The 13,450-nt window shown below is 41.9% G+C and overlaps 1 protein-coding gene across 7 annotated transcripts in view; it reads left to right on the forward strand.

Annotated features, from left to right (window-relative positions):
• Positions 1–13,450, forward strand: part of LOC109906506 (multiple PDZ domain protein-like) — a 68,360-nt gene that overhangs the window by 19,040 nt on the left and 35,870 nt on the right. For 6 of the 7 annotated variants that reach the window (XM_031792026.1, XM_031792027.1, XM_031792028.1 and 3 more), the window contains exons 12-19: positions 5–221; positions 1,671–1,751; positions 5,402–5,481; positions 5,814–5,960; positions 6,234–6,404; positions 10,798–10,974; positions 11,348–11,557; positions 13,082–13,210. In XM_031792026.1, coding sequence (XP_031647886.1) covers positions 5–221; positions 1,671–1,751; positions 5,402–5,481; positions 5,814–5,960; positions 6,234–6,404; positions 10,798–10,974; positions 11,348–11,557; positions 13,082–13,210 — 1,212 coding nt within the window. The remainder of the gene's footprint in view (positions 1–4; positions 222–1,670; positions 1,752–5,401; positions 5,482–5,813; positions 5,961–6,233; positions 6,405–10,797; positions 10,975–11,347; positions 11,558–13,081; positions 13,211–13,450) is intronic. The other variant, XM_031792031.1, reaches the window with a different exon arrangement.

The raw sequence follows: 13,450 nt of genomic DNA on the forward strand, positions 1-13,450 counted from the left end.
GCAGGTGGACGGTATTAACATCCAGGGCTACACCAACCAGCAGGCCGTGGAGGTGCTGAGACACACGAGCCAGACAGTTCACCTGAAGCTGATCAGGCGAGGCTTCCGTCCAGAGGATATCCCACCCGCTGTGGTGCCCAGTGTGATCGTAGTCTCACCAACCCCAGGGGGCAGAGACACGACACTGGAGAGGACGGATGTTGTGGACGCCACCACTCAAGGTACCTGTAGTTCATTAGGGGCGGCAGGGTAGCCTAGTGGTTAGAGCATTGGACTAGTAACCGGAAGGTTGCAAGTTCAAATCCCAGAGCTGTCCTCTTGCTCCCCCCGAGCTGACAAGCTGTCGTTCTGCCCCTGAACAGGCAGTTAACCCACTGTTCCTAGGCCGTCATTGAAAATAAGAATTTGTTCTTAACTGACTTGCCTAGTTAAATAAAGGTAATATAAAAAAAATTGGCAGGAAATGGAAGAAAACTGACTTAAACAGGGAGGGACTTCCTGGATTTGTCCCATTAAAAAACACACTCTATTGGGTTTTCCGCTGCAAAGCGTTTTAAAATGTTTTGGCGTGCCCTAATGAACATGACCATGACAACTGCATATTTGATTGACAGTCACATATACCTCCAATCACAGTAGTCTATATTCAAGCCAAACACAGTGCATATATTGCCAAGAAACTGAAGATCTCGTACAACGCTGTGTACTACTCCCTTCACAGAACAGTGCAAACGGGCTTTAACCAGAATAGAAAGAGGAGTGGGAGGCCCCGGTGCACACCTGAGCAAGAGGACAAGTACATTAGTGTCTAGTTTGAGAAACCGACACCTCACAAGTCCTCAACTGGCAGCTTCATTAAATAGTACCTGCAAAACACCAGTCTCAACGTCATCTGTGAAGAGGCGACTCCGGAATGCTGGCCTTCTAGGCAGAGTTGCAAAGTAAAAGCCATATCTCGGACTGGCCAATAAAAAGATTAAGATGGGCAAAAGAACACAGACACTGGACAGAGGAACTGATTTTAGATCAGTACTGCTATTCTGAGAAGCTTGAAACATACAGCCCGTGATCACATCATAACCAAAACATTGCCCTAACTTTAATGGCCTCCATCTACGTAAGGATGGTGAAGCTTCTCTCTACTTGTATCTTCTCACCACAACCACAGCTCCAGATTTAGAAGGCTGCGCGCTCCGCCCTGCTTTAGGAAACCCTGAACTCCTTTAACCTGTAATTGGGCCAGCCTCATACGAACCCCAGTAAACATATGCGTAGGAAAATGCACGGCAAAATCAAGTCACATTTTATTGGTCGCATACACATATTTAGCAGATGTTATTGCGGGTGTAGTGAAATAACACAACAATACACATAAATCTGAAAGTACAAACGCACATGTGCATGCTCACACACACACACACTTGCGCACACTCACACACACTACCCATAATAACACAACCCGTGACGACATAGCCAGCATGTTCGGAGCTGGAACCAGGACTAACTAAAGCAGACCTCTGATGTGTTTGTGTCTTTACCATACAAGACACGATGCACAACCCATGCCATCATAACCACCATGTTCGGGCTGGGAGCAAGATAACTTAACCAAGAGCTCTGCAAGTGTGTATGTGCGTATTGATGTGTATATATTGTGTACCCTGGTGCAGGTAAGAAACAGTACCAGGCATTGAGTGAGGAATCTGATGTCACCAACGTGAAGGATCAGTTAACTGAGAAGACCAGAGATGGTAAGTGAATCCACTCCCCTGTTATCTGGGGTCCTTTACTAAGTATAGCTAATGGATTGGAATCTGTTTAAAGTATGCTATTGTTGTGAGGACTGGTTTTAGGCTACTGTGCATTTCAAAAGAATTGAACCAATGCATCTGTAGATGCTCAACAAACTATTAATGCATGTCTATAGATGTTTCCCATGTTGAAATTCAGCAAAAATTTTGTTGACGCGGGTTTGATCGCCTGTTGATAGTTTGTTGAGCATCTACAGACAGACTATCCAAATGAAGTGTTACCACACATTTCAAATATAATGTGCATGTAGAACATAAGGATCTGTATGTTTTCTCCATAATATATACAGTGCCTTGCGAAAGTATTTGGCCCCCTTGAACTTTGCGACGTTTTGCCACATTTCAGGCTTCAAACATAAAGATATAAAACTGTATTTTTTTGTGAAGAATCAACAACAAGTGGGACACAATCATGAAGTGGAACGACATTTATTGGATATTTCAGACTTTTTTAACAAATCCAAAACTGAAAAATTGGGCGTGCAAAATTATTCAGCCCCCTTAAGTTAATACTTTGTAGCTCCACCTTTTGCTGTGATTACAGCTGTAAGTCGCTTGGGGTATGTCTCTATCAGTTTTGCACATCGAGAGACTGAAATTGTTTCCCATTCCTCCTTGCAAAACAGCTCGAGCTCAGTGAGGTTGGCTAGAGAACATTTGTAAACAGCAGTTTTCAGTTCTTTCCACAGATTCTCGATTGGATTCAGGTCTGGACTTTGACTTGGCCATTCTAACACCTGGATATGTTTATTTTTGAACCATTCCATTGTAGATTTTGCTTTATGTTTTGGATCATTGTCTTGTTGGAAGACAAATCTCCGTCCCAGTCTCAGGTCTTTTGCAGACTCCATCAGGTTTTCTTCCAGAATGGTCCTGAATTTGGCTCCATCCATCTTCCCATCAATTTTAACCATCTTCCCTGTCCCTGCTGAAGAAAAGCAGGCCCAAACCATGATGCTGCCACCACCATGTTTGACAGTGGGGATGGTGTGTTCAGGGTGATGAGCTGTGTTGCTTTTACGCCAAACATAACGTTTTGCATTGTTGCCAAAAAGTTCAATTTTGGTTTCATCTGACAAGAGCACCTTCTTCCACATGTTTGGTGTGTCTCCCAGGTGGCTTGTGGCAAACTTTAAACAACACTTTTTATGGATATCTTTAAGAAATGGCTTTCTTCTTGCCACTCTTCAATAAAGGACAGATTTGTGCAATATACGACTGATTGTTGTCCTATGGACAGAGTCTCCCACCTCAGCTGTAGATCTCTGCAGTTCATCCAGAGTGATCATGGGCCTCTTGGCTGCATCTCTGATCAGTCTTCTCCTTGTATGAGCTGAAAGTTTAGAGGGACGGCCAGGTCTTGGTAGATTTGCAGTGGTCTGATACTCCTTCCATTTCAATATTATCGCTTGCACAGTGCTCCTTGGGATGTTTAAAGCTTGGGAAATATTTTTGTATCCAAATCCGGCTTTAAACTTCTTCACAACAGTATCTCGGACCTGCCTGGTGTGTTCCTTGTTCTTCATGATGCTCTCTGCGCTTTTAACGGACCTCTGAGACTATCACAGTGCCGGTGCATTTATACCGGAGACTTGATTACACACAGGTGGATTGTATTTATCATCATTAGTCATTCAGGTCAACATTGGATCATTCAGAGATCCTCACTGAACTTCTGGAGAGAGTTTTCTGCACTGAAAGTAAAGGGGCTGAATAATTTTGCACGCCCAATTTTTCAGTTTTTGATTTGTTAAAAAAGTTTGAAATATCCAATAAATGTCGTTCCACTTCATGATTGTGTCCCACTCGTTGTTGATTCTTCACAAAAAAATACAGTTTTATATCTTTATGTTTGAAGCCTGAAATGTGGCAAAAGGTCGCAAAGTTCAAGGGGGCCGAATACTTTCGCAAGGCACTGTATGTATTGAAAGATCATTTGAAGTGGTTCTTAAAGTAACGCCTAAACTCTATCAAGTAGTGCGTTTGGAGTTGTCCAACTGTAGCCTACCGCTGTGACTCATTGAGTCTGAATCAATCAGATGGGACATAGTAGTTGGTTGAATGTACTTTATACGTCATTCTATTTAAGTCTACACTGAGTGCACAAAACATTAGGAACACCTTCCTAATATTGAGTTGCACTCCCTTTTGCCCTCAGAATAGCATCAATTCATCGCGGCATGGACAACAAGGTGTCAAACTTTCCACAGGGAAAGCTTTTGACACCTTGACTCCAATGCTTCCCACGGTTGTGTCAAGTTGGCTGGAAATATTTTATCTTGCCCATTCACCCTCTGAACGGAACACATACACTACTGTACAAAAGTTTGGGGTCACTTAGAATTGTCCTTGTTTTTTTAAAGAAAAGCACTTTTTTTCCTCCATTAAAATAACATCAAATTGATCAGAAATACAGTGTAGACATTGTTAATGTTGGAATTGACTATTGTAACTGGAAATGGGCTGCTTTATTTTTAATGGAATATCTACATAGATGTACAGAGGCCCATTATCAGAAACCATCACTCCTGTGTTCGTATGGCATGTTGTGTTAGCTAATCCAAGTTTATCATTTTAAAAGGCTAATTGATCATTAGAAAACCCTTTTGCGAATATGTTAGCACAGCTGAAAACTTTTGTCTGATTAAAGAAGCAATATAACTGGCCTTCTTTAGACTAGTTGAGTATTTGGAGCATCAGCATTTGTGGGTTCGATTACAGGCTCAAAATGGCCAGAAACAAAGACCTTTCTTCTGAAACTCGTCAGTCTATTGTTCTGAGAAATGAAGGCTATTTCATGCGAGAAATTTCCAAGAAACTGAAGATCTCGTACAACGCTGTGTACTACTCCCTTCACAGTACAGCGCAAACTGGCTTTAACCAGAATAGAAAGAGGAGTGGGAGGCCCCGGTGCACAACTGAGCAAGTGGACAAGTACATTAGTGTCTAGTTTGAGAAACAGACGCCTCGCAATTTCTCAACTGGCAGCTTCATTAAATAGTACCAGCAAAACACCAGTCTCAAAGTCAACAGTGAAGAGGCGACTCCAGGATGCTGTCCTTCTAGGCAGAGTTCCTCTGTCCAGAGTCTGTGTTCTTTTGCCCATCTTAATCTTTTATTTTTATTGACCAGTATGAGATATGGCTTTTTCTTTGCAACTCTGCCTAGAAGGCCAGCATCCCGGAGTCGCCTCTTTACAGTTGACATTGAGACTGGTGTTTTGCAGGTACTACTTAATGATGCTGCCAGTTGAGGACTTTGGAGTCATCTGTTTCTCAAACTAGACACTCTAATGTACTTGTCCTCTTGCTCAGTTGTGCACCAGGGCCTCCCACTTTAAAATACAAGGACATTTCTAAGTGACCCCAAACCTTTGAACGGTAGGGTACATCTGAATTGTATCAATGCTTAAAAATACTAATTTAACCGCTCTCCTCCCCTTCATCTACACTGATTGAAGTGGATTTAACAGGTGACATCAATAAGGGATCAAAGGTTTCACCTGGATTCACCTGGTCAGTCTGTACTGGAAAGAGCTAGTGTTCCTAATGTTTTTTACACTAATTGTATGGTATGTTGATGTTTTTAAGAAGCAAAGCTAACAGAGGATGAGGAGTTAGAGCTGAAGAAGAAGTGGCAGGAGACTCTCGGCCCCAGCAAGGAAGTAGTGGTGAGTTAACAGAAGTAACATCCACCCAAACATAGCCTGTCTCTACTAAATGATACATGGTTGTACTTTTTCCAGTGTTACACATTATATTGCAATTGTATAGATGGAAAAGCACTGGTTGCAGAATAGAAACATTATTGTATGTGTTGTAAATAAAAAATATTGTTTGTAAAAAAAACGACTATATTGCCACACTAGGTAAATTGAATGCTGATCATTATAGGACAATTTCATAAGATGTGCAAAAGCATCTTCTTTTTTTTTTACTATGAAAAAGCTTCATAGTATTTTTGTGCCAACTGAGTTGTGCCCACCTGTTGTGCCCATGACAGGTTGCCCAAGTGGAGAAGTTCAGTGAGAGCAGTGGTCTGGGAATCAGTCTGGATGCCAACAGCGGGCACCACTACATCCGCTCCGTCCTGCCGGAGGGGCCAGTGGGACGCTGTGGGAAACTCTTCAGTGGGGACGAACTGCTCGAAGTAAGGGACACCGCCAATAGTGAGAACATGATGAACAACAGTTAGCCTGGAACTTACTTAGTGCACAAATTCTTCAACCACTGATATCAAATTTGAAAGTGCCTAAATTCCTTGGATATATATAGAGTTTACCGTGAATAGGATCTCTGCGAGTGTGGGAACATTGCCTTTAAAAACAGCAATGCCCTATAACCTTTAATCGGATTGAATCCTGGCATGAGTGACTCAACATAAGTGTTAACCATTGGATGTGTGTGTGCCCACCCCTCTCAGGTTAATGGAATATCTCTGATTGGTGAGACCCACAAGGAAGTGGTGAGCATTCTGAAGGAGCTGCCTGTCTGTGTCTACATGGCCTGCTGTAGGCCCGCCCCTCTCCTGAAGAGTGACAGGGATTCTGACCAATCGGGGTTGGATGAATTTGCTACTGAACCTATAATGAAGGTACTTCCCCACTCTGCTTTATGTTCTTGATCATAAGTTGTTAGTGAAAAAACTCACCTGCTATGGAGTTACATTATTTACCATCGTATGGTTGGAGAGTTATTTATCCGGTAGAACCCAGAGAGTGTTCTTCAATGGAAGCTTTTGTAACATCAGATATGTACAGTGTGATGTCCCTCAGGGCAGTTGCCTTGGGCCTTTCACTCTTTTATATTTTTACAAATAATTTGCCACTGGTCTTACATGAAGCTGGAATTAATATGTATGCTTATGATTCCACACTCTACATGACAGCACCCAAAGGGAGTGAGCTCACTGACCTTCTAAATAGGAAGTTATGGTCAGTATCAGAATGGGTCATTAATAGCAAACTGGTCTTAATTACATCTAAAACTAAAAGCATTGTATATGGTTCAAAACTTTCTCTAAGACCTAACCCTCAACTGGAGTTGTGCATAAAGGGTGTGACCATTGAGCAAGTTGAGGAAGCTACACTCCTAGGTATAACATTGAATGGTCAATTATCATGGTCAAGTCATTTTACTTTACTGTACTAGTTATTCAGGCTCTGGTCTTGTCCCATCTTGATTACTGTCCAGTAATATAGTAAAGTGCAGCAAAGAAAGACCTAGCAAAGCTGTAGCTGGCTCCAAGCAGAGCAGCATGCGTTCCCCTTAACTGCACATACAGAACTAACAATAACAACATACATGGCAGTCTTTCCTGGTTGAGTGTTGACGAGAGATTAACTGCAGACAATTCCAGATTGTTTGCATAATCAAATAACCTACAGCTCAGACACCCATACAGTTGAAGTCGGAAATGTACATACACTTAGGTTAGAGTCATTTGGAACTTGTTTTTCAACCTCTCAACAAAACTATCGTTTTGGCAAGTCGGTTAGGACATCTACTTTGTGCATGACAAAAGTAATTTTTCCAACAATTGTTTACAGACAGATTATTTCACTTATAATTCACAGTATCACAATTCCAGTGGGTCAGAAGTTTGCATACACTAAGTTGACTGTGCCTTTAAACAGCTTGGAAAATTCCAGAAAATGATGTCATGGCTTTAGAAGCTTCTGATAGGCTAATTGACATCATTTGAGTCAATTGGAGGTGTACCTGTGGATGTATTTCAAGGCCTACCTTCAAACTCAGTGCCTCTTTGCTTGACATCATGGGGAAATCAACCAGACCTCTGAAAAAATTATTGTAGACCTCCACAAGTTTGGTTCATCCTTGGGCACAATTTCCAAACGCCTGAAGGTACCACGTTCATCTGTACAAACAATAGTACGCAAGTATAAACACCATGGGACCACGCAGTCGTCATACCACTCAGGAAGGAGATGTGTTCTGTCTCTAAGAGATTAACATACTTTGATGCGAAAAGTGCAAATCAATCCCAGAACAACAGTAAAGGACCTTGTGAAGATGCTGGAGGAAACATCTATATCCACAGTCCTATATCGACATAATCTGAAAGGCCGCTCGGCAAGGAGGAAGCCACTGCTCCAAAACCACCATAAAAAAGCCAGACTATGGTTTGCAACTGCACATGGGGACAAAAATTGTACTTTTTGGAGAAATGTCCTCTGGTCTGATGAAACAAAAATATAACTGTTTAGCCATAATGACCATCGTTATGTTTGGAGGAAAAAGGGGGAAGCTTGCAATCCCAACTGTGAAGCACGGGGGTGGCAGCATAATTTTGTGGGGGTGCTTTGCTGCAGAAGGGACTGATGCACTTCACAAAATAGATGGCATCACGAGGAATGAAGATTATGTGGATATATTGAAGCAACATATCAAGACATCCTCAGGAAGTTAAAGCTTGGTCGCAAATGGGTCTTCCAAATGGACAATGTCCCCAAGCATACTTCCAAACTTGTGGCAAAATGGCTTAAGGACAACAAAGTCAAGGAATTGGAGTGGCCATCACAAAGCCCTGACCTCAAACCCATAGAAAATGTGTGGGCAGAACTGAAAAAGCGTGTGCTAGCAAGAAGGCCTACAAACCTGACTCAGTTACACCAGCTCTGTCAGGAGGAATGGGCCAAAATTCACCCAACTTATTGTGGGAAGCTTGTGGAAGGCTACCCGAAACGTATGACCCAAGTTAAACAATTTAAAGGCAATGCTACCAAATACTAATTGAGTGTATGTAAACTTCTGACCCACTGGGAATGTGATGAAAGAAATAAAAGCTGAAATCTTTCTCTCTACTATTATTCTGTCATTTCACATTCTTAAAATAAATTGGTGATCCTAGCTGACCGAAGACAGGGATTTTTTACTAGGATTAAATGCCAGGAATGGTGAAAAACTGTACATACCCCACAAGACAAAGCGAATCCAAAACAAATTCATGGCAGCACGTTTCATTATATAGTGTCCAAGTTCCTTGCTGTTCAAGACAGCCGTGAACAGGGCACGACAATGCCTATTCCTCCTCAGGAGACTGAAAAGATTTGGCATGGGTCGTCAGATCCTTAAAAAGTTCTACAGCTGCACCATCGAGAGCATCTGGTTGCATCACCGCCTGGTATGGCAACTGCTCTGCCTTGGACCGCAAGGCAATACAGAGGGTAGTGCGTACGGCCCAGTACATCACTGGGGCCAAGCTTCCTGCCATCCAGGACCTCTATATCAGGCGGTGTCAGTGGTATCCAATTGTTAGTAGCCCTAAAAATGTCTACCCCAGCCACCCTAGTCATGGACCGTTCTCTCTGCTACCGCAAGCAGTACCGGAGTGCCAAGTCTAGGTCCAAAATGCTTCTTAACAGCTTCTTTGACTCCTGAAAAGCCATATGACTCATGAAAAGCCATATGACTCCTGAAAAGGGAATCAAATGGCTACCCGGACTATTTGCATTCACCCCCCCAGCCGCATTTTCACGCTGCTGCTCCTCTTTGTTTATTATCTATGCACAGTCACTTTACCTCTACCTCCATGTTAATTGTTTACTCCATGTGTAACTCTGTGTTGTCTGTTCACACTGCTATGCTTTATCTTGGCCAGGTCGCAGTTGCAAATGAGAACTTATTCTCAACTAGCCTACCTGGTTAAATAAAGGTGAAAAAAATAAAAATAATAATAATATTACCTCGACTAACCTTTGCCCCCCGCACATTGACTCTGTACCGGCACACCCTGTATATAGCCTCGCTACTGTCATGTTATTGTTGCTCTTTAATTATTTATTTTTTGTATATTTATTTTCTACGTTCAAATTATTTGTGTAAATACTTTCTTAGCACTTATTTTTCTTAAAACTGCATTGTTGGTTAATAGCTTGTAAGTAAGCATTTCACTGTAAGGTCTACTATACCTGTTGTATTTGGCGCATGTGACAAATACAATTTGATTTGACAATTTAAACCCCCTATGCAGCTTTGAGACCATTCTTTCAAAGTCATTGAGATCTCTTCTTCTAGCCGTGGTAGCCAAAATAATGGGCAACTGGGCATTTGTATATATGACCCTGATCCTGATGGGATATTTTAATTACTCAATTAAATCAGGAACCACACTTGTGTGGAAGCACCTGCTTTAAATATACTTTCTATCCCTCATTTACTCAAGTGTTTTGTTTGTTTATGTTTTCTTTATTTTAGATGCTGTTGACATTACCATTATTACATACTGTATTTTTTTAAACTGTCAGTGTTCCAGTAACTGTCATAGCAGAGTCAATGCTTACTAGCCTAAACATAATGCAATATAACATGCATGTTTGGGGTCAATGCATGTTTGGGGTCAATGCAGATTTCAATTCAGTCATATACTTTGTTCATTTTAGCAAGTGAATTGTTTAGGAAGTGATTTGAAAACTGAAGGTTAAGCCAGAAAGTCCTTCACAAAATGGTTGGTGTTGGACATATAGTAGCATACAGTAAACACTGTTTTCCCCCACCCCTTGATATTGAATGGCTGTTTGGGAATCAACATCAGTAAGTCCTCCTACTTCACTCCACCCTCATCCATTAGTTTAACACAGTCTGTCCAATGCTCTGCCGGGCCTCCAGATTGGCAATGATGACGGATTAAGATTTAGGATTAGGAAGGACGCTGACTCTTTATTAACACCAATCCATGTAAAGTAATACCTCCGGTACTGTGACAATACATGAGATAAGGCAATTAGTAGCCAGGGACACAAAGGAAACCTGCATTTGAATTTTGGAATTCTCCTCAGCTCATCAGATGCCTCAGTTCAGGGAAAAACAATAAAACATACAGCACTTTTGCTTAGCATCCAAAGATTCCCTTTAATGTGCTGCCAAAGATCTTATGAAAAGGTACTCGTGGAATACCAGCAGCCTATGGGCTCGGAGTTGGTGAGGAATGTGTGCACTGGGATGATATCGAGGGTTTATCTCTGCAGATACAGGGAGACCTCGGCAGTTTCCTGGTTTTCGAAGGTTCCGAGGGGGTGGGGACGAGGGAAAATGTAACGGATGAGACACTCGGAGCTCCTTTGGCCATGTGGGAGACGGAGATACAGGACATTGAGCTGGAGAAGGGTGAGAGCGGACTGGGATTCAGCATCTTGGACTACCAGGTGGGATTTCTGATTTGGAATTATGGGAATGATTATCATAGGAATGATACGCTTTTGTTGTGGGTCGTTCCTGTCTTCTTACTTTGGGAGGAAGGGGTCACGTGAGCTTTAGGGCCGTTGCCCACCTGGAAATGAAGTTCAAAAAATAGCATAAGTGACTAAATATACTGCAATGCGCTGTTTTTTTCCATGTAGATTGAAACTAAGTTGCTTACTCTTATTTTTGTTCAAAGTAATAACTTGTGATTTACAGAACATTCAGAATAAACAAATCCTCCAAATAAAAGTGAACGATACATTTTCGTCCTTGTTGGTATAATGGATTATCTGTTGAGTGCATCCATTAACATCACTGACACAGATCTTGTCGTAGGACCCAATGGATCCTGCCAAGACGGTGATTGTGATTCGCTCTCTGGTGTCTGAAGGAGTGGCAGAACAGGATGGCAGGCTATTGCCAGGTGACCGGCTCATGTTCGTCAACAGCACCAACCTGGACAATGCCAGTCTGGAGGACGCTGTCCAGGCATTGAAGGGGGCTAACATCGGCACGGTCCACATTGGGGTGGCCAAACCACTACCTGTAAGGAAACCCTATTGTGAGGTCTGTCCTATGGAGAGACTAGTGAGGTGTGTGTGCCGTGCGTGTTTTATATGTACAGTGAGCTCCAGAAGTATTGGGACAGTGACCGTTCTTGTTTTGGCTATGTACTCCAGCACTTTGGATTTGAAATGATGCAATGACTACGAGGTTAAAGTGCAGACTGTCAGATTACATTTTTGTGTATTTTCATCCATATCATGTGAACCGTTTAAAATTACATCACTTTTTGTACATAGTCCCCTCATTTTAGGGGACCGAAAGTCATTATTGCGTGCCAGGAATGTGGGACCAAATACTAAACTTTTTGACTACTTTAATACACACAGGTGAATTAGTCCCAATACTTTTGGTCATGTACACAAAGTGCAGTAATTTCTAAACCGTTCACCTGATATTAATGAAAATACCCTCAAATTAAAGTTGACAGTCTGCACTTTAACCTCGCAGTCATTGTATCGTTTCAAATCCAAAGTGCTGGAGTACAGAGTCACAACAACAAAACATGTCACTGTCCCAATACTTTTGGAGCTCACTGTATACGAGCGTTTGTGTGTGTGTGGGCGCTCAGCATTTGTGTGCGTTTTCTCTCCGGTGTGTGGCCACCCAATAATGAGGGCTCATCTTACAGATGTCTTGAATTTTTCATGCTGAGACAGTAGAGTTAGGCTACATGCTAATGCTGACATACTCACCTCTAAGCTCCCTGGCAACAGCATAGCGCAGCACAAATATCTCTGCCTTTTGTGTCATATTGCTTTATTATTGCATTTTGAGCCACCTTGGAGTCCGTGTACATAAATGCATTGAGGCAGCTGTCAAAATAAGGGTTTTCCCACAAACATATTCACCACCTGAGGGATTGCTTGTCTAGTCTTTCTGTGAAAATTGGTTGCATTCTTTCAGCTTCAGAGTTATATTTCTCTATTGGGCTTGCCATTAGATTATGATGAGAACATACAGTAAGTTCTGGCTCTGATGTCAAGGTTGTTGCATGTCCAGTGGATTACATTGTTTTTGTGAAGCCTCTGGAGTTATCGAGCTTTCCTGCAGCTCCTGGAATGTGTATATTTTTTTTGAGGGAGGGGGGGGTGGTATTTTTGTTGTATTGCTTCTCAAAATTGAGTTTGACTGGTATAAGCCTCTAATAGCTTCTCCAATCTTTCCCTCTTTTCTCTATATCTCTCGCTCGCTGGGCATTGCGCTAGATACAATCAAGATTAAACAGGCCATTTAAAGCAATCTGTGGCAAAACTCCAAGAAATTATCTCTTTTGAAGTCCTTTGGAAATCAAATAACCAAGTACAACTTGTCACCAAACTATTACAAAAGTAGAGACCAAACCATGGAGACCAAATCAAACCAATAAAACTCACACTCCTTTCGCTACTAACAACCTCGACAAAAAAATGTAACAACTCCAATCAAATTTGGCTTGGAATTTGTAGACAATGATTGGAATTTCCTGTGTTCGGATATTTTCCACTTACAGCCCTGTCTCCACAGCCATACAATGAAGAGGGCAGTCCGTCGTCATTCTCAAGAATCTGTTCTTTTATATTCAACGCTCTGCTGGTTAAAGAGAGAGAGGAGGAGCCAGCAGAGGGCCACCGTTTCTGGGCAGAGCCTGCATTGGTTAGTTGCCGTTGGGGACAAGTCAAACGAATCAATGAAATTGAGGGACAAGAAAAAAAACAACCAATCAAAATTAGACACATGGTAACCATTGTGACTTCTAAAATGTGTCCTTTAAAATATTCTATCAAGGGAATTGAATTTAATTTGTAACTCTAATCAAATTTGAGCAACAAAGAACAATGTATCCTTTTGAAATGGCTCTGATGGCACCCACACAGCTATCTGTGATTGGATAGC

The sequence above is a fragment of the Oncorhynchus kisutch genome, linkage group LG16, assembly GCF_002021735.2.
Source record: "Oncorhynchus kisutch isolate 150728-3 linkage group LG16, Okis_V2, whole genome shotgun sequence".
Taxonomy (NCBI): domain Eukaryota; kingdom Metazoa; phylum Chordata; class Actinopteri; order Salmoniformes; family Salmonidae; genus Oncorhynchus; species Oncorhynchus kisutch.